This window comes from Haplochromis burtoni, unplaced genomic scaffold (genome assembly GCF_018398535.1).
Source record: "Haplochromis burtoni strain Fernald_Lab_line unplaced genomic scaffold, NCSU_Asbu1 Contig_127, whole genome shotgun sequence".
In the NCBI taxonomy this organism is placed as follows: Eukaryota; Metazoa; Chordata; class Actinopteri; order Cichliformes; family Cichlidae; genus Haplochromis; species Haplochromis burtoni.
This window is the reverse complement of record NW_024582488.1, coordinates 1,030,873-1,051,253: the sequence shown is the minus strand read 5'-3', so window position 1 is coordinate 1,051,253 and position 20,381 is coordinate 1,030,873. Positions and strand designations below refer to the sequence as shown.

The 20,381-nt window shown below is 39.5% G+C and overlaps 2 protein-coding genes across 3 annotated transcripts; both read right to left on the bottom strand.

Moving 5' to 3' along the window:
• Positions 1–99: 99 nt before the first annotated feature.
• LOC102294370 (thromboxane-A synthase) lies at positions 100–11,132 on the bottom strand. 2 transcript variants are annotated; one of them, XM_005930333.2, is made up of 14 exons: positions 11,026–11,132; positions 8,234–8,378; positions 7,201–7,294; positions 6,439–6,491; positions 5,875–5,971; positions 5,638–5,754; positions 5,409–5,497; positions 5,155–5,303; positions 4,682–4,812; positions 4,219–4,575; positions 4,033–4,121; positions 2,296–2,433; positions 1,307–1,469; positions 100–1,113 (listed from the first exon to the last, which is right to left on the bottom strand). In XM_005930333.2, exons 2-14 carry the CDS (start codon positions 8,332–8,334, stop codon positions 1,000–1,002), a joined length of 1,692 nt encoding a protein of 563 aa, XP_005930395.1. In that variant the 5' UTR covers positions 8,335–8,378; positions 11,026–11,132; the 3' UTR covers positions 100–999. The 2 variants fall into 2 exon arrangements, with proteins under 2 accessions (XP_005930395.1, XP_005930396.1); XM_005930334.2 differs by having other exon boundaries at positions 11,031–11,120.
• A 436-nt stretch (positions 11,133–11,568) lies between these two features.
• On the bottom strand, positions 11,569–20,380 carry LOC106632304 (thromboxane-A synthase). The gene is made up of 14 exons (XM_042224093.1): positions 20,226–20,380; positions 19,832–19,976; positions 19,509–19,602; positions 19,308–19,360; positions 19,085–19,181; positions 18,851–18,967; positions 15,605–15,693; positions 15,348–15,496; positions 15,020–15,150; positions 14,579–14,935; positions 14,406–14,494; positions 13,556–13,693; positions 12,350–12,512; positions 11,569–12,250 (listed from the first exon to the last, which is right to left on the bottom strand). Exons 2-14 carry the CDS (start codon positions 19,924–19,926, stop codon positions 12,170–12,172), a joined length of 1,653 nt encoding a protein of 550 aa, XP_042080027.1. The 5' UTR covers positions 19,927–19,976; positions 20,226–20,380; the 3' UTR covers positions 11,569–12,169.
• Between the last annotated feature and the right edge of the window lies 1 nt (position 20,381).

The window sequence follows — 20,381 nt, the reverse complement described above, 5'->3', positions numbered from 1 at the left end:
TTAGCAAGGACAACAGATGATCTGGTGTCAAGATACAGAACAAAATTGGATTGTTTGTTTTGTTGCAAAATAAACACATTGCAAAACTGAAAAAAGGAGTAACGTTAGCACTTTGTTTATATATTTGCATCAACAACAAGCTGCATTTCACCCATTTCATATGTAAATCAATTAAACAGATTGTTTTGTTTCCTAGAAAGATTTGAATGAATCATCAATAAAACACTTTTAGATCATTTATATTGAGGCCTAATAACATTTCAGCACTGCAGTTTCTCAAGTAATGGCCAAAAATCTAAATTGACAGATTGGATATGAGTATAGGAAACTGATGTTCCAATAAGGTGCAATGAAAATAATAATAATGAATGAGTTCATCAACACAGGTAATGAAAGGATTCTAATGTTTTTTCCCACAGAGAAAAAGTGCAGTGAGTGTTTCATATCCTGAGACATGTAACAGGGACAAGGGTCATCAGGAACAAAACAACAAAGATTTTCTTTCCTATTATAAAACCATTTACTTCACCCTCAAATAGCAGCTTTGGAGGCATAGAGTTACGACCACTTCATGCTCCATCAAAGATTTCAGTGTATCAGTAACAAAAAACACGACTTTTTTGCCAAAAATATGTCATTATTTTGTAAATTCGACTCACTTAAAGTGGCAAAGTGTGACTGTGAGAAGTGCCATTCAGAGTTGTGTTGTAGCACACTCACAAATGAATAACCCGCATGGTGCACCCATCAGCAGGGAGTTCAAAAAGACCTAAACTGTATCCAAAAGAGAGAGGCTGGTAAAGAGCACTTGGATCAACAGCACTTTTGTGCCACTGTGTTTATCATTACAGCGGCAATATTATCATTATCATCAACTTTTCAGATCACTGTGTGGGCTGAATGATTGAGGTATGTAGAATGTCAGTACCTATGGAAATATTTTGCTGTAAATCAAAGGAAAGGCATGATACACGAAGACCCTGAGCCTCAGGTTGGTGTCTAATCATCTGATGGAGAAATGAATGGACCATCTCTTTGGTCCCTTCTTGTGATTTTCACATAAATGCCATTCTTAGGTCCAAGAGTGCTTGACGACTTCAACTCAAGAGGAACCTGAAGACAGAAGAAGTGCATCTTTACATATTTATGTAAACAGCAAATATGAAGGCAGCTAACAAATTATGAGTGAATTGTTTGAAAGTTACGGCACTTTCTAATGTCCAATCATCTCCTCTATGATCATTATTACTGACTGTCCAAGTATTTACATTGCATACACATTTTAGTACAATAAATAAATGAATACCTTGGTCTCAGAGCAGGCCACAATGCTGAAGCTTTGGAACAGGCGCACTAAAGCCATTTTGATTTCAAGCTGGGCGAGCCTCATTCCCACACAGTTACGAGGGCCGGCCCCAAACGGCAGGTATACGAATGGGTGTCGACTGGCCTTGGCCTCTGGTGTAAACCTGGGGATAATCCACAGGTTAGGTGCTTTGGGGGAGAATTAAAGGCAGTGCCAATGCAAAATCATCCTGTCAGTTATGTGTTTCATTTTAGAGATGATTTTAATTTGGAAAAAGCAAGACCAGGCAACTTTTTCAACGTGAAGCTCAAAACTCAAAGGACAGAGTCAAACTGAACAAGTAAGTTTCTGGCAACAGGCTTAAGGTTTTTTTGAAACTGTTTAAAACAGCAGCTGGCCTTTTAGAGGCATCAGTCTTATAGAAAGGTATATCTGTGTGTTATCGTATAGCATGAAGAGGCATTGTGTGTTTTCTTTAATGCTACTTAATCATCAGAAAATAAACTGGGACATGAAATTAAAGCTTGTGGTTCACCACACGGATAATGAACGGTTGCCCATGGTGACTGAAAAGGATCTTTCTAATATATCCAGAGGCCAACACAGAGGTTGTATACAAAAAGGGAATATCTTTCAATGTCCACAGAAAAATTATGGAGATTCTCAGTTGTGGTGAGCACAGTGTGCTGTGGTCTGCTGGGAGGCAGCAGATTATTGCAATGGCAGATAGTGATTATTTTACTGCATTAAAATGTATAATTGGTACACTGTACTTTGATCAGAGACGTGGCACACAGCCATGTCATTTGAGCGCTGCACATGGTGTACTTTCACCAGACAGATGGATGAACAACACCTTAGGTTAATATTTGTCTTGTATTAATGTTATTACATCAACAATTGACTGACTTCAAAGTTAGTTACAAGTGTTGATATTTTTAAACTTGAATATGCTCTGTTTGTTATTTATTAGAAGTAGACTGAAGCACCTCTCTGGGATGAACTCCTCAGGCTCTGGCCAATGTTCCGGGTCATAATGGAGGAAGCCTGCAGGGATCTCCACTGTTATTCCTTTAGGAAGGAACTGGCCATTCACTACACAGTCATGGTCAACTTCTCGTGCAAACCTTAATGGGACAAAATACAGAATTAACGTAATACAATTAAACTATACTAAAAAGAAAATCGTTATAATAGCTTTTATTTTTAAAGTCAAAAAATCTTCCACAGGACTCTGCAGTCCAGTGAAAAACTACATACTTCATGAGTTAAGAGGGTAATTAGCAGCTAGGTGCAGTTAATCAAATGCATTTTATTGATTGATCAATAATTTGACCTCTATAAAAGATATAAAACGGTTCGTGTCAACTCAGTGCCAAGGAGAAAAAGTATCAGTTTAGAGAAGCAATTGTTCCTGTTCATCAATACCGGCATGGTCAGAAATCAACTTCAGGTCTGTTGTTCTATAGTGAGCGAGATTATTCACAACTGGAATAATTCAAGACAGTCGTTAATCTTACCCAAGCAATGAGAAAGACTGAAGCAACATTGAGAGACGAGTGGGCAAATTTCTCCACACTGCTGTGAGACTGATAAAGTTATACTGAAAACCATTACTTCAAGTTATTCCTTATACATCTGGTTCTACGAGCTACTGTATCATGGGGTCGATTTCCTTTATCACAGGACAGCAAAGAGCCTGAAAACTTTCTTTTACATAAAGTAATGGAGATGATAAGCAACAATATTCAGACAGATAGTGACGTTTAAATAATGCTCAGCTAGTAATAAGGGGCCCAAAGTGTGCCTGGAAAATATCCCCCCACACCATTACATCCCCAACAGCCTGAACTGTTGATACAAGGCAGGATGACTGCATGCTTTAATGCTGTGCAAGAAATACAACACCATCCAAATGTCCAACTGGTGAGAGCAGGCAATATTTTTCTAATCTTCTGTCATTTTGGTGAGCCCATGTGACCTTCAGCCTCACTTCCCTGTTCTTAGGTTACAGGAGAGGCAACTCAAATATCTCCTCCTGTGAAACTGCCTGCTTCGAGATTCAATGTTCTGTGCAGTCAGAGATGCATACCTCAACTGTAGTGAGCGGTTATTTGAATTACTCTTTCCTTCTATCAGCTCAAAGCAGCCTGGATATTCTCCTCAGACTTCTGGCATCAACATTTTTACCCAGAGAACTGCTGCTAACTGGATATCGTTTCTTTATAGGATCATTAAACCCCAGGAATGGTGCACAAAGATCCCAGTAGATCAGCAGTGGTTCATTTATTTAGATTGCCAAAATTACTTCACGTTTCAGTGTGTACGTGTGCAACAGTGTAAAAGAAAGACAGCTAAAGTTTTAAGTGGATTGCAACTTGTTACATTACTTTTAGGCTACATGTAACAACAGTTAACAAACATTTAATCCCTGTAACAGCTGAAGCTGCAAGATTCCAAATAATAGATTGAAATATCTGCATCGCTTCTTTTTTTAACATCTGCATCACCACCTTAAATCTGGCGGTCAGCGTTTGGTGGGCCATGGCACCATTCTTCCTTCCCCAATGGGCCCAACCTACTCTTGCAAAGCAGTCCAAGAGAAGCAGTGACATGTACATTTTATCTCCTCGTTGTATGGTATACATGTATGATTAAATATGGCCTATCCTCCAAAGTGCTATAAAAAAAATACCACCCTGTTTCCACTTAACATCCTTCTTTACCTGAATCCAGGAGGGTAGAGGCGTAATGCTTCACATACAACCATGTCCAAATACTTCAGCTCCTGGACATTTGTGTAATCAGGTGATTCCTTCAACAACAGTAGCATGAATATAATCGATAACTGTCCATAATAACATGCAAAAAAACCCAAAACAAAACAAAGCACCACAACGTAAAACACTCACATGTCTAGTGTAGAAGTCATCCACCTCTTTCTGTACTCTGAGTTGACATTCAGGGTGGAGGGCCAAGAGGTAGCAGGTGAACGCCAGAGTGTTGCTACTGGTTTCATAGCCTGCCAGGAGGAAGACGAAAGCCTGACCAACAATCTCATCCTCAGTCATCATCTTTTTCTGTGGACGCCTGACAGACTGCTCCTGTGAATGAGGAGGGTCATTTTCCTGAACCGAGCCCGAAGGCTGGGTCTCCTGGTTCCTGTGTTCGATCTCCTCGGGGTCATTTGATGTGTCAAAGTGGTCCAACGACACAATCTCTTTGGTGGTTTGAGCATCTAACATCAGCTGAAGGAAGTCTCTACGCCTCTACATGTAAAAAGAAACAAAAGAAAACAGTAAATATTTATTTCAAACAAATGATGAAGGGAGACGGCTCGTTTTAGACACAGAGTGTTAACTGTCTGAGATTCACCTCCTCAGGAGGCTGCTCCTCTCGCTGTTTGATGATCTTCTGAATGCTGTTAATGAAGAAATTATTCATCTTATCTCGTCTTTCATTGGGGAGAAGTTTTGCCATGGGAGCGGCAAGAAAAGGAAAAGCCACTGAAGACAGTAAGACACAAATTCGCAGATGTAATTATGAATTATGAAATGCCATAAAAAAAACTTTGCATTAAGAATTCCCGATAACACTGTGGTAACGTCGAAATCTAAACAACATTTCTAAACAATGCGTTAATTAATATATCTTATTGTCTTCCGCTATAAATCTTCTAATTACTTAGAAATGATAAAAATTATTTACAATTCCAAAAACTTCTTTTTAGGATTGGTCTAAAACGATGTACAATTTTTCACATTCCTAAATATATTTATCTTCCTCTTTTAATGTCCTAAATAAATATCTTAAATTCAAGTAATAATGAAGTAATATTGATGACTAACTGAAAAATAACAAAATGGGCCTGAAGAAGGAAAAATTGAAGAACATCTGAGCGTGGTGGACAAACGGGTCGTCTGGGTTGTTCTGCGAGTCCACCTGAGTTGCAAATGCCACACTGGCAATAACATCCATGGTAAAGTAGCCAAAGCACCTGCAGGAAAACATATACCAAAAATTAATTAATTAAAGAGAAGATTGAAAATTTAAAATAAAAATGATTCTTTCAGTATTTGTTTTTTATTGTTTTTGTACTTACTTGTGGATGTCAAAGGCCTGTGCTGACTCAGCGTGGCCGTTTAAATTCTTCATCAGGGCATCGATGGCTATGTTGATGAAAGGAACCATCTATACTCAAAAAGATTAATCATGAGAGACTCAAACCAGTCCTGCCAAAACCCTTTAGTGAGTCATTACATCACAAAATAGAAAATTCAAATACTTTGCAATGCATTTTCTAACAAGTAATAGAAATGTTAATGTCTCACTTCTTTCAGTTTGGCAGAGCTGAAGGATGGGGTCAAGATGCTCCGTACTCGCTTCCATTGTTCATTCCTCAGCATGAGTAGACAGTCAGTCATGGGCTTGGTGGCAAAACGAAAAGCCTGCAAAAATGAGACAAGAGCACAAACGCAAAAATCCATTACAGCCCATGAAGTAAGTTCGTGTGGGAATAATTGCTGATCACACATCGTGCATCTAAACGCTCCGTCTAATGTCCTCACCATTCTATTAGGGAAGCTACTGAAGTCCTTGACCATCAACTGTCTGAGCATATCAGGATCTGCTATTATCACAACTGGTCTGCGCCCCAAATAATACCTGAAATATGCCGATGTATACAATATGAGTGAGATACCAGCCAAAACAAACAAAACCTTTGATGCTAAGTAAAGTATTCGTGTCATTTCAGAATGCAGAAAAATTAAAATGTTCAGATCATCATTGTATCTACTTTTTCAACCTTGACGTACTATTGCAATGTAATATAAACGTTCCTGTGCAAATGGTGTGTGCACAGAAATAAAAAATAAACAGCTATTAATCTAAATCCAAGGTAATGAGTCCATTTTTGTGCATCCTTTATCAGCAGGTGTCTCTGTTTCTGTGGGAGGAAAACTCCTAGAATTACATAGAAAGCAAATGCAGTAGCACCAGCTATTATTAGTTTCTGTGTCAATGCTGTTATAAAATAATAATCCAGGTTTACTGATCTCTTTGCAAATGTTCAGTTTGCTATTTTTCCACAATAGTAATTTCAGTAGATGCTGATTTTTTTTTTTACTTACCCACAAACTCTACCATGTGTTTTTATTACATAACTCATAGGTTTGAAAAAACCCTGAAAAGAAAGTGGAAAACAAAAACATCAGACTAAAAATATCCACATTATTTACTGTTTGTATAACTGAAATCACAGAAAAGGTTAACAGCACATCGGCTTATCACAGCCATGACCTTATAAGTGATCAATTTTTAAAACATAATGGTCAACTGACAACCTTATAAAAACTGAAAATAAAAAGTTTAAACAGGAGCTTAATCCCAGTTTAATGGAACAAATGTTGCATATTATTCAGCTGTATTTTTACTTCACTGCATCAGAATATTTTTAAAAATGACAATAGATGTAGATTGCAACCTTTAAACCAGCGGTCTCCAACCTTTTTTGTGCCACGGACCGGTTTATGCCCGACAATATTTTCACGGACCGGCCTTTAAGGTGTCGCAGATAAATACAACTAAATAAAACTAGTGCCGGTACTGAAAAATAGAAGATTTATTCATAACACACATGAAAAGACCCAGGAAAACAGAGTTAACGATAAAAACGATAACAAAATAACACTGAAAACCGATAAAAACCCTGAAAACCACACATTTCACACCTGAGCCTCAACTCTCGCGGCCCGGTACCAAACGACTCACGGACCGGTACCAGTCCGAGGCCCGGGGGTTGGGGACCGCTGCTTTAAACCATCCCAGTTTGACACAAAATGAAGCAGATGTTGAAGGTAACTCTGGTCTTCCTTTGTTACACTGTATCTTACCTGCTGAAACATAAATAAGTTGCCAAAGAAAGGCACTGGCTTTGGATGTTTGATGCCATATCGTGAGAGGACTGAGAAGGGACGGACTGAATACCTACAGGCAAAAGTGCAGAAATGTGATGATGTGTTGTGAATGAAAGGATTAAACATCAAGCTCATTAAAGAACACAGATACAACATTCAGTTAAATGCTATCCACACCATCCTTATAGTCCTTTGGTCTACATATTGTTAACTTAGGACCATACATTTTTTTTCTAATAATGCATTTCCTGTACACATCCTCAGTGATTCAAAGAGTTTAACAAAAGCATTGTATTACATTATTAAAGAATTACACCTATTTGTATACATGCTCTTCCATTTTCCAAGACTCAAAAAATAATTGGACAAACTAACATAATTAAATGTACAATATTGTTAGTCCAGAACTCATTGCCATCACTAGATGGATTTCTTCCCTTGAGATGTTCTGCAAGGGATTTACTGTAGCTGCCCTCGGTCGCTGCTTGTTTTGGAGTATTACTGCCTTTGGTTTTGTATTTAATAACTGAAAAACATGATCTAATGGGTTGAAATCAGATAACTAACTTGAATCGCCTTTGATCTGCCCTCTCCTGAAGTTTTTTTTATTCTCTTAGATAGTTTTACTTTATTTTTTTATCCTAATGATACCTTCTTTACCTATTGAGAGTTCATGTGAACAGCGACCAAAATGTATGTTCAATAATTAACTCCTTTTAAGTGCTTAGTTTGCCATGAAATAATGTGGGAACAGGCCTCCCCTGCCTATCAGTCAATTGTCCAATTACCTTTGAGTCTATGAAAATGTGGATATACATAATATGTAACATATAGTATATATTGCTGTATTTTCACAGCAGAACAATATGTCACAAATAAACATACTAAGGTTTTATTTCCAGCTAAGTGTGGTGGAGTACAGAGAAAACTGACATAAAATGTGTCATTATCCAAAAACTGTCCGACTGTCCATCATAAATAAACAAATACTGAACATTTGTTCACTCACCAGTAAAGGAGACCGAGGAAAATGAGGAAGAGGCTGAGTGTCACAGATATTCTGCTGACCTCAATGTTGAACATGTTTAAAAAGTCACCTGCAGCCTGCATGTTGGAAAATCTTGTTTTCTATCCTCAGACTGAGATGAAAGTTCCTGCGCAGAAAAACAAGAAAAAGGGTTTAAGTTAACAAAAAGAACTAGATTGAATATAATGCACGTACAAAAACAGGAAGCCATAAAAATACTTGCAAAACAGGTCTTTAAAACAAAAGAATTATATACCCCCTTCTTAAATCTTTTTGCCTACAGTGTATTTACCAACTGAAGTAAAGTTATAAGACATAAAAACAGACAGAAACGTCGGAAATCACCACAGCAGAGAAACCAGAAGTGTTATATAGCAAGGTAAAAGTCATTTTATATAAATACTTTAGATTAGTGATGTGACATTCTGTATCGAGGCTTCAAAGCTTGTGTCGAGTAATGGAGGGGGCGTTTCCGCGACGCACGTATCGAGGCTTGCTTCATTTATGGGAGGAGCTGAAAATGATGACGTCCGAAGCCTCGCTGCCCGGCTGTACCACGTGACTGGTTCATGAAGCGGTTCGAACTTTGCCGCGAGATATGACAGCGATATAAACCCCTCAGACTTCATTCAAAATGTGGGTGTTTGATGGAGAGTTGCGTTAGTGAGAGTTTGGAGACAGTTTGGAGGTTTATGAGAGTGAGGAGAGAAAGTCAGGAGAGAATGGAGCCAGCTAAGAAGAGGAGGATGTCCTCCCCTGTGTGGGAACATTTTGATTTTATTCCTCCCAACAAGGTATGTAAATTTCTACAGAAGATGTATTTTCATAATACTGATGGTGCAATACAATTTATGTTAAGCTGTCTTTACTTTTGTACAAGGTGAAGTGTTTGCTATGTGCCAGGGAGCTGGGATATAACAACAACACCTCATCCATGCTTAGGCACTACAGAGCTTTGCATGAGAATAAGGGGAACACCGATTGTGGAGCAAGACCAGGTGAGCCATCAAATGCCATGATAATATAGCATGCAGTAATGTTACTAAATGATATAACAATATTATACAACTGTAATAAGTTACGTGTGTGATATTTATATTTGTGCTTTGTCTTTATTGTCTTTCCTCAGGAGAACAATCTCAAATAGATGAAGACCTGGTTAGCATGGTGATTGAGGACTCCCAGCCATTTAGCATTGTGGAGGACAAAGGATTAAAAGATTTGTTAAATCATTAAATCCTAGCTATGTTCTCCCCACTAAAAAGGTCATAAAAGCAGTGAAAATTTAGTTTTTACAGAATAAAATGTGAACAGGCAGTGTGTAGCTGTCCATACCTCAACGTTACAAAAGCACAACCACTGTCCACACCCCAACCACACCTCACCTCACAGTAAATGATCATTTCCATTTTAAGCATTTCCAAATGATCATTTTCCATACTGCCAGTATAAATATACACAGTATACTGCATCACTACAATATATTTTAAAGTTCTTTTATTGGTTTTTAAATGTCTTAATGGTCTTGGGCCTTCTTATCTCTCAGATCTGCTTTTACCATATGAACCCTCGCGGACCCTGAGGTCCTCTGGTACTGGCCTTTTGATTGTCCCTAAAGTCAGGACACATACTCACGGAGAGGCAGCTTTTCAGTGGTATGGTCCTCGTCTGTGGAACAGCCTGCCGGAGGAGCTCAGGGCCGCAGAGAACGTACATGTTTTTAAGAACAGGCTCAAGACCCACCTTTTTAATTTAGCTTTTACTTAGCGTTTATTTATTTTATGCTTATTTATTCTATCCTGTTATTCTATTATTAATTTAGGCTTTACCTAATATTTATTGATTTTATTCTTATTCATTTTTTATCTTCTTACTCTATTTATATTTATATTGTATCCCATTCTTATTTATTTTATCTTTTTATTCTGTATATACTCTTATTAGGTCATATCTCCAGTGTTTCCTCGGAGGGGGCTCTCTGCACCGGGTTGTGATCGACCGTGGCTGCTGGGGCTCTGTGGGTCCTCTCAGCCTGGCTGGGGGGCTTCTTTGCCTCCCTCCTGCTGTGTGCCCAGCCTGGAGGCTGCGGTCTGTGACCGGCTCCCGGTGCAGACGGCTCCCTGTGATAGTGTTTCCTCACCTGGCTCATGTGTGCCCAGCCCAATTTTACTCTTTAAGTGTGTGTGTGTGTGTGTGTGATCGTTTATGTTAATGAAAGTGTGGGGAGTGAGTTGGAGGGCGGGGGAGGCTGCTTTTAACCATGTAAAGCACTTTTCATACATCTTTGTATGAAAAGTGCTTTATAAATAAAGTTTGATTGATTGATTGATACATGTTTTACACACTCCTTTTGTTGTTGACATTTACGCGCTGTGTGCAAAAGGCCACACTCTTCAAATTCATGCCAACTAATATTTTTACGTCCAGTACATGTCCTACTGGAGCAAATGAAGCTTCAAGACGCTTTGCGCTGGGGTGAACCAATTGGATGAAAAGCTTCAGTGCTTCATGAAGCTTCATGTGCCCATCACTAGTTTAGCTGGATCTGTAGGGACCACTGACCACTGAACAAGTGAAACCTAACCTACCCTTTTTCTCTCATTTACTAACCGTCCTTACCTGTGGCGCACAACTCATTTACTCATGTGATGCTAGGTTAGCTTGCTGATGAAATAAAGGTTTCCATCTAACTAATATCACTAACATGTTTCTATTACTTGTGTCTTTATAATATTAACACCGCAACATTCAGCATACGGGAAACACACACTCACCTCACCTTCTTCGTCCTTCGCCCAGGTTTTGTAAATATAATAGTCACGTCTTCCTCTATTTGACAACAGCTCGTCACTGCACAGGAAGCTGTGTCGTCTACTGCCCCCATCTGCACCGGAGTGGAAAGGCTCTTCTTGCGTTTCCCAGAGAGACATTTGTGACATTGTTATATTAAACATGCCCAATTATTTCGTACAGAAGCACAAGATGATAATACCAAACATAACATTGTTACTTTTACAGAATATATTTAAAATATTCAATGATTTTTTTTTCTGGATGGTACTGGACAGAGTCTTTTCCTGTCGTTTCTGGGTATTTGGTACAGATAGATCACCATATACAGAATGTGGGTTTAATTTCAGGTAACAGCAAATATAGCGTAATTCTCCTTTAGACTGGGACACAGAGGATTTTCATTTCTTGTGTGTTCTGGTGGTTTAACTCAACTGGTGTCAGATCAAGTACACTGACACTGACCATTAAAATTTAAGGATAAACCATTGATTTGCAACGTTTGCACAAAAAGTAGATGAAGCAGGTGAATAACAGTCGGGATTTAATGTGGCAAAATTAACATGTGCCTCCTTTACATATGCTCCATCTTTTTGCCAAATATCATGGAATGGAGCCATTTGATTATTTGTGCTATTTTGCTGACAGACAGCACTGAAAACCTCAAAATCAGCACTGAAATCATAAGGCTGCTGGTCACAATTCCTCACACTGTTTGAAAGAGACAGTGAGTGATTCATCGGATCAACTTTCCTGTGAAAAATGATTCATTCAATGTTTTAAACAACAAGCGCATAAAAACTGCAATAAAGTGTCTATTTATCCATGTGCATCAATACAGAAAATCTTCTTGTGAAATATTTTCTCATGTGGCATTCCTTCCATTTGATATGTAAATTGTCAAACTGTTCCAGTCACAAAATTACAGTTAATATTTTCTAAAACATTTGAATGAATCTGCAGTAAATCCCTTATTATATTTAGTACATTCACATCTAAAATATTTCAATGTTGTGATTTTTCAAGCATCTCCCAAGTACTGGATTAACTTGAACTAGGACAGTTGAACTTATTTTGCAGTCTGGTGAAAATGATCCAGTCATTCGATAGAGAAGTCAGCAGACAATCTCACTTGCTCCTTCTGGAAATTTTCACACAAACACCATTTTTAGGACCAAGAGTGCTTAACGACTTCAACTCAAGAGGAACCTGAAAAAAAGAGTGCCCTCGATAAAACAAATCTTTTTTCAGGACTGGCTGTTAATGAACATTCATGAGATTTGCTGAGCAGCTCTAAGTCAAACATACCTCAGTCTTAGAGCAGGCAGTGATGTTGAAGTTGTGGAACAAATGCATTAAAGCCAGTTTGATTTCAAGCTGGGCGAGCTTCATTCCCACACAGTTACGGGGGCCAGCCCCAAATGGTAGGTATACGAATGGATGTCGACTGGCCTTGGCCTCTGGTGTAAACCTGGGGATCAACAGCAAGTTCTTGTTTTTTAAGTTGAATGAAAAGCATTGGAAACTAAAAGACCACATTCTTAATGAGACAAATTTCTCTTGCTACTTTATACAATGGCATAAAACTACTGTTATCTTGAACTGAGATATTTAACTACATGAAAAATATTACATGATATAGTTCTGTTCATAGTTTTTATGGAAAGAATTTCTAGGCATAGCCATGTGACAGAAAGTTCCCATTTTGGTGACCTTTGAATCTCATCTTTGCTATTTGCAGGTGATGTGGGTCTCTTGGCTTCATCTGGTGGTTGTCTCCAGCACTCACTGGAGCGGTTTCCAGCTGAGTATGAAGCGGCAAGAACGAGAATCACAACTCCAAGGTGGAGGCCATGGTTCTTAGCTGAAAAGGGTGGAGTGCCTACTCTTTTCAGGGACGAGTTGCTACCCCAAGTGCAGAGGTTTAAGTATCTGAGGGTCTTATGAAGACCCTCAGAAGTGAGGGAAAAATGGAGTGGGAAATTGACAGACAGATTGGGGCCACTGCTGAAGAGATGTGGAGGCTGCATTGGTTTGTTGTGGTAAAGAAAGAGCAGAGCATGAAAGCAAAACTCTCAATCCAAGTCCAGCAACTCCAAGTCCAGCAACTGGTCTCTTCAGTTTCCAGACTGTTGTTAAAAAGAGGAGATACTACTAACTACTGACACTGCAATGTGCCAACTCCCAACAAATTCAAAATCAAGCTATATCTCAGTTTAAATGTTCTATTTTGAATAAATTGTGGGTTTATAAGATTTGTAAATAAATGCATTGTTTTTATTTATATTTTACACTGTGTCCCAACTTTTTGAATTGAGATTGTATTTGTGGGTTGCAGATGTGATAATTTCACTACACAAAAGTGATTACCACACCCAAAAAATGTATTTGTACCACTGTACAGAAAAATATTTAATGTGTTGTTAATATACAGCTGAAATCATGTTAATAAGTCAACATTTGACTGGCGTCATAAGTCAGTCTTTTTACTCGTTTCAGACAGAACTGAAGCACCTCTCAGGAATGAACTTCTCAGGCTCGGGCCAGTGTTCTGGGTCATAATGGAGGAAGCCTGCAGGGATCTCCAGTTTTGCTCCTTTAGGAAGTTGCTGACCATTCACCACACAGTCATGATCTATTTCTCGTGCAAACCTTAGTGGGAAAATTTCAAAATTACACAGTTACAGAATGGTCACACACAGTATCGACAGAAGAGCTGTAACTTTATTTACTTTATTTATTTACTTTATTACGTTATGTAATTCCCTGACCACTGCCACCCCCAGAGAAACTAAAGGGGGAAAAACAGTGAAAATAAATTTAACACCATTATCAAAACTGTTATTTCCTTAATTTATTTGGACTTTTAAGCTCTATTGCTTTTTGCTGTCAGTTATAGTTGCCATTGCCTCTCTTGCCTCCCCTGCTCTCTATTTCTGTACATAGCTCCATTCAAAGAAGAAGAGTTTAAGCGTAATGATAGCTACAAAAGCATTTTTAATGCATCTGGATCCAAATGTGAACAGAGCTTAACCCAGATGATGATGATGATGATGATGATGATGATAATAATAATAATAATAATAATAATAATAATAATAATAATAATAATAATAATAAGAAGAAGAAGAAGAAGAAGAAGAAGAAGAAGAAGAAGAAGAAGAAGAAGAAGAAGAAGAAGAAGAAGAAGAAGAAGAAGAAGAAGAAGAAGAAGAAGAAGAAGAAGAAGAAGAAGGGTTTTCCATATGATAGCATTATGGCTATACCCCATGACAAGCTAATTAAGGGACAATGCTGAAAATCTTCCTATATCACAGGGTACCAAAGCTACCCCACTGTAGCCCCAATTGACATCCTTCTTTACCTGAATCCAGGAGGGTAGAGGCGTAATGCTTCACATATAACCATGTCCAAATACTTCAGCTCCTGGACATTTGTGTAATCAGGTGAGTCCTACAAAGCAAACAGCATGACAATCAATGACTGTCCACAACTGCATGAATCAAAATAGATCAGAACCAACTGTAAAACACTCACATGTCTAGTGTAGAAATCATCCACCTCTTTCTGTACTTTGAGTTGACATTCAGGGTGGAGGGCCAAGAGGTAGCAGGTGAACGCCAGAGTGCTGCTACTGGTTTCATAGCCTGCCAGGAGGAAGATGAAAGCCTGACCAACAATCTCATCCTCAGTCATCATCTTTTTCTGTGGACGCCTGACAGACGGCTCCTGTGAATGAGGAAGGTCATTTTCCTGAACTTTGCCTGAAGACTGGGTCTGCTGGTTGTTGTCACTGATCTCATCGGTGTCATTTGAAGTGTCAAAGCGCTCCAATGACACACGCTCTTCGGTGGTTCGAGCATCTAACATCAGCTGAAGGAAGTCTCTACGTCTCTACGTGTAAAAGAAATAAATAAGAAAGATAGGAAAATGACAGTTTCAAAGCCACACACAGATTTAGGAAAGTCTGAGATTCACCTGCTCAGGAGGCTGCTCCTCTCTCTGTTTGATGATTTTGTGAATGCTGTTAATGAAGAAATGACTCATCTTGTCTCGTCTTTTGTTGGGTATGAACCTCGACAGAGGAGCCATGATGGAGGGAAAAGCAACTAAAGACAGAAACACACAAATCTGCAGAGAACTGTATACACAGCTATATCAACAAAAATGCTTAAATACTTCTTTGGCATATTCTACATCTATGTAACCTTTCTGAAATTCTTTCTTACAATTCTTTGTGATCAACTTTCTCTTTAATGTCCTACATAAATATCTGAAATTCAATTGTGTTATAATAATGACTCACAGAAAAGTAACAAGACAGACTTGAAGAAATCATTGGTGAAGGCCATCTGAGCGTGTTGGACAAGTGGGTCATCTGGGTTATTCTGCGAGTCCACCTGAGTTGCAAATGCCACACTGGCAATAACATCCATGGTAAAGTAGCCAAAGTATCTGCAAAATAGCATCAAATTTTAGAAATATGAACAGTGAAAGAAAAAATACAGTAGAAGTAAAGTAGACAAACTGCTTTCAGGCTTTCATCATTGTTTATGTATTTACCTGTGGATATCAAAGGCCTCTCCTGACTCAGCGTAGACATGCAAATTCTTCATCAGGGTATCAATGGCTGTGTTGATGAGCGGAACCATCTACACTCAAATGGAGAGATAATGACAGATGCAAAATAGTCCTATAACCACTTCAGTGAATCATAATGGGTCCATAAACATAAAAAATGGGGGACAGGTCCATGTAATTCCATAAACACCACTACCACAGCTACTTAAATTACACATACAACATAGTTCCAGGAATCTAAGTTGTCAGTTGGGATCCTATGTTGTCAGGAGGCTTTTGCAATCTGGTAGGGTCTCCCATGTCAAATTGGTCCTGGGTGAGGAACCAGACGAAGGGCGATTCAGACAACTATTGTCAGTGCAAAAACAAGGGAACAGTTTACCCTGCGCTGCATAGGGTTACTGGGACACCACCCTGGAGTCATGCCTGTAGAGGGTGCGTGGGGTTCCATGCCTTAGCCTATGGGGCATGGCTGGACGCAGGGTATTGGGACATGGAATGTCACCCCTCTGTTGTGGAAAGAGCCTGAGCTAGTGCTTGAGATTGAATGATACCAGCTATATATAGTTGGGCTCACCTCAACGCATGACTTGGACCCTAGAACCAGCCTCCCGGAGAGGGGCTGGGCTCCAGCCTGGTAGTGATGTGTTGGTCGCGAACGAAATGGCTCTTAGAGCCAGATCTTTGACGTGAACGACGCGAGAAAGCTCTTTATCGCGAGCCGTGGTTTTTTCTTTTTCTTTCTCCCACCCTCTCTCGCACTTTTTTCCCGCTTCACTCCACATGCGAGCCTTGTGCTTTGCACTGGACAGAGGGGGGAGGGGCGGGAGTTACACTCGCAGTAGCACAGGAACAGAGCGGGAGGGAGAGAGAGAAAAAGAGAGCCAGGGACAACAACGTCACATTAGAAAGGTATAGTAATCACCCACAACTATTTTCAGTTGCGGATGATAAAGGATTCAGAAAGTTTATTCATGCGGGTCCATATGACAGAGAATATGCATCTTCTTTTTGTTTTCATATTTTAATTTATATTTAATTGTGTTGTGGTTTGCAGCGTTTTGTGTTGTTTCATTTTAAATTTGTTTAAAAGGAAAAAGCTGAAAATGTAAATAGTTAAAAGTTGAACTGTGAATAGTTGGTTTTTGTATTATATGATTTATTTATTACATTTTATGTGGAGTGAATAAATAAAAGTATATTTACGGTGGCCCCTACAAACAAAGCACGTACAAACTCCAAAACAGGTACAAAACACAACAGAAGTGCTCCAGGATGCTATAGGCCCAGTGTTGAGCTTTTGTTACCTAGTGGCTAAACAAGCCAGCAAGTACCAACGACCGGATTTGGTGTGTGGTAGTAACAGGTAAATGAACATGTATGAATGCTTGTGTATAAATACACAAACAATACACATATGCTTTCAATCGTGTAATTTAACTGATCTAGTAGCTCTGTTTTGAAGTTCAGTTAACGCTAGAAATGTGTTTTGGAGTTTGTACGTGTTTTGTCTCTAGGGGCCACTGTATATTTTTATATATAAACATATATAAATAAAACCACTTTTTTTTTACATTAGTAATTCCTTTTGTGCATAATTTTATATTATTGTTAATAATAAATTAATTAAAGCAACAAAACAACCTGAAGAGCCGGTTGGGAGCCGAAAGAGCCGGCTCTCTAAAAAGAGCCAGAATTCCCATCACTACAGCCTGGAGTTGCTCTCACTGAGAAGCAGCAGGCTGGGGTGGTTATTCTGTTATGCTAGGGGCGATTTTAGCCCAATCAAAGCACCCCCAAAGATTTCTTACTTTTTTTGACAATATTTGCTATTTGTGTGACACACTGCTAAAAATATAAAAAGCATACAGTACTTGGTTGAGACATAACATTTGGTTTGTTCCAGCTCCACTCTCCCCTGCTCTGGCTCTAGCGCTGTTGCTGCCAGAGCGCTGCTGGCTGAGACGCAGCAGAGCGGAGGTGGAAGTGCCTGGTTTAAAACAGGACTGTTTAGCTGCATTTTACCTTCAGTTACTGTCCGAAAGTCTCCTTATATTTCAATCGCATCGCTATAAGTGCAATGTTAATTTCTGCCGATAAGTTCCACTTTGTTCTTACTGTTTGCTGCGGTGATGACGTCACATGCTTTTACGGCGGTCCTGCAGTATCACGAGTCGGAGGAGCACTAGGCATGTTTTTCTCCATGAGTGCGGGGGAATAGCGATCTCCAGCCGTGTGCGTTCCTGTGCAAATAACCACACGTCTGTCCACCCCTCCCACCATGTTCAAACATAAATTTCACTCAATTTTATTATTGTATCATCAGATCTGTGGCTGTATGTTCTGGACACTCGAGTGAAGAAAGGAACTGCCAACTGATCACCACCTGGTGGTGAGTTGGATCAGGTGGGGAGGGAGGATGCTGGACAAACCTGGTGCACCCAAACGTGTAGTGAGGGTGTCTGAATAGACCATGTTCAGCACCTCCACAGCTGAGGCTGCTGCACTGAGCTGCAACTGTAAGGTGTTTTGTACCTTGGTGGTAAACAAACCGAATGGTGGACACCGGAGGTAAAAGGAGGTACCAAGCTGAAGAAGGAAGCCTGTCAGGCTTGGCTAGCCTGTAGGACTCCAGGAACAGCTCTTGGGTGCCAATAGGCCAAGTGGAACACGGCTCAGGCAGTGGCTGCAGCAAAAACCTGGATGTGTTGGGTGTTTCCTGGACAGAATATCTAGTTGTATCCAGGTGGTGGGGGGATTTCCACTTTGGTGGCCTCAGGATTTCATCTTAGCGTTTTGGCTTCATTAGGTGATGACTTCCAGTTTGCACTGGAGCGGTTCGTGGCTGAGTACAAAGCAGCATGAATGAGAATTAGCACCTCCAATCCAAGACCATGGTTCACAGCTGGAAAAGAGTGGAGTGGCCACTCTGGGTCATGGACAAGTTACTGTCCCAGGTGGAGGGATTTAAGTATCTTGAGATGTTGTTCATGAGTAGCTTGCAAGAGAGAAGAGAGAGCTTAGGATAAAAGTGAAGCTCTCGAGTTACCGGTCTACGTCCCCCCAGATGAGCTGGAAGAGGTGACTGGGGTGAGAAATTTGGCCTTCCCGTCTCAGAATGTTGCACTGGCGACCCAAACCCGGATAAGCACCAGAAGATGAGATGTGATGTCATGTATCTTATCTCATCTTATCTTATCTCACTTAATGAGAACTTTATTTTCTCACTTCTTTCATCTTGGCAGCACTGAAAGATGGGGTCAGGACACTCCGTACTCGTTTCCACTGTTCATTCCTTAACTGGAGAAGGCAATCAGAAGCAGGCTTTTTGGCAAACACAAATTTCTGCAGCGAGATAAGAGAGCATAGGCAAAACAATCTGTAATAACTACTCAGTAACTCTTGTGTGACAATCAGGAATAAACACACATGTTGCATCTTTGCTTTGTATAATTTCCTTACATTCCTGTTAGGGAAGTTGCTGAAGTCCTTCACCAGCAATTGTCTGAGCATATCAGGGTCTGCTACCACTATCACTGGTGTCCGGCCCAAATAATACCTGAAGTATGAGTCCAGACAAAACATGATGGGTAAAGTATCATCTCAAACTGCAGATTATTTATATAAGCAAAATATTCACAATCTTATTTCAGTAGTTGCTGTTGTAGGATGTATTTTTACTTACCCACATACTTTACCATATGTTTTGACAAGATCATTCAGAGGTTTGAAAAAACCCTGAAAAGAATATTTGAAAAACACAGTAGATGTAACAGTCAGCTGACAATGACACAAAGATGAGAACAAGGACACCATCCCAGTTTGATGCAAAATCAAGCAGACATTGAAGGTAACTCTGGTCTTCCTTTGTTACACTGTATCTTACCTGCTGAAACATAAATAAGTTGCCAAAGAAAGGCACTGGCTTTGGATGTTTGATGCCACATCGTGAGAGGACTGAGAAGGGACGGACTGAATACCTACAGGCAAAAATGTTGAAATGTGTTGTTTGTAGGTTGAATGAAAAGAATTTGTGTCAAATGCAGTAAAGAACAGAGCTCACCTTTACCTGGATTCTGTCTAGAGTTATTGTTGCATTCGTTTGCACTGCCTGCTCTATAAAATGTCAATGTATGTGCTTTATGGCACTAGCAGATTATCTACGTGTCCTTATTTCCCTTGAAAAAAGTGTATCATTGACATACTCACCAGTAGAGGAGACCAAGAAAAATGAGGAAGAGTGTCACAGATATTTTGCTGGTCTCAGTGTTGAATACATTTAGAAAGTCACCTGCAGCCTGCATGTTGGAAAATCTTCTCTCAGTTTTCAATCATTAATAAGAGAAAAAGGCCCCTGGAGAGAAAAACAGCAAAAAAGAATTAGTTATACTAATATTTTTATTCAATACTTTAGTCATGACTTTCACTAGAACAAAGCATTTAAGGGTATTGTGCAGAAATTCAGGCTTTTGGGGAAATAAACACCTGCCAAAGACCATACATCTATTCCATGTTGTCAAGCCGCTTTGTCCCCGATCAGTTGTGTGGTTTCTTCCAAGACTTTCTACTTACTGAAGCTTTTTTTGTAGCCTTGAGAACTCACCTGAAGAGGAGAGATGTCTGTTCCTATTGTATCCACTTCTGTTTTGTGCACACAAATGTTAAACCACAGATAAAATAGTAACTACAGATTTGGATTGCCTCACCACCTCCATAAATGAGACAGAGCAGGGTAAAGGTAATGAGTTAAAGAGCTGCT

What these genes read in the sequence shown, in the direction of transcription:
- LOC102294370 (XM_005930333.2), bottom strand. Translation starts at nt 8,334, where the DNA reads ATGCAGGCTGCAGGTGACTTTTTAAACATGTTCAACATTGAGGTCAGC. An exon ending in GCTCTGCCAAACTGAAAGAA is followed by an intron (nt 5,498 to 5,637) that starts GTGAGACATTAA and finishes TTTTGAGTATAG; the next exon opens with ATGGTTCCTTTCATCAACAT. An exon ending in AGGAGCAGCCTCCTGAGGAG is followed by an intron (nt 4,576 to 4,681) that starts GTGAATCTCAGA and finishes TTTTACATGTAG; the next exon opens with AGGCGTAGAGACTTCCTTCA.
- LOC106632304 (XM_042224093.1), bottom strand. Translation starts at nt 19,926, where the DNA reads ATGCAGGCTGCAGGTGACTTTCTAAATGTATTCAACACTGAGACCAGC. An exon ending in GTCTGTCTTGTTACTTTTCT is followed by an intron (nt 15,151 to 15,347) that starts GTGAGTCATTAT and finishes TTCTGTCTTTAG; the next exon opens with TTGCTTTTCCCTCCATCATG. An exon ending in CTGCCTGCTCTAAGACTGAG is followed by an intron (nt 12,251 to 12,349) that starts GTATGTTTGACT and finishes TCTTTTTTTCAG; the next exon opens with GTTCCTCTTGAGTTGAAGTC.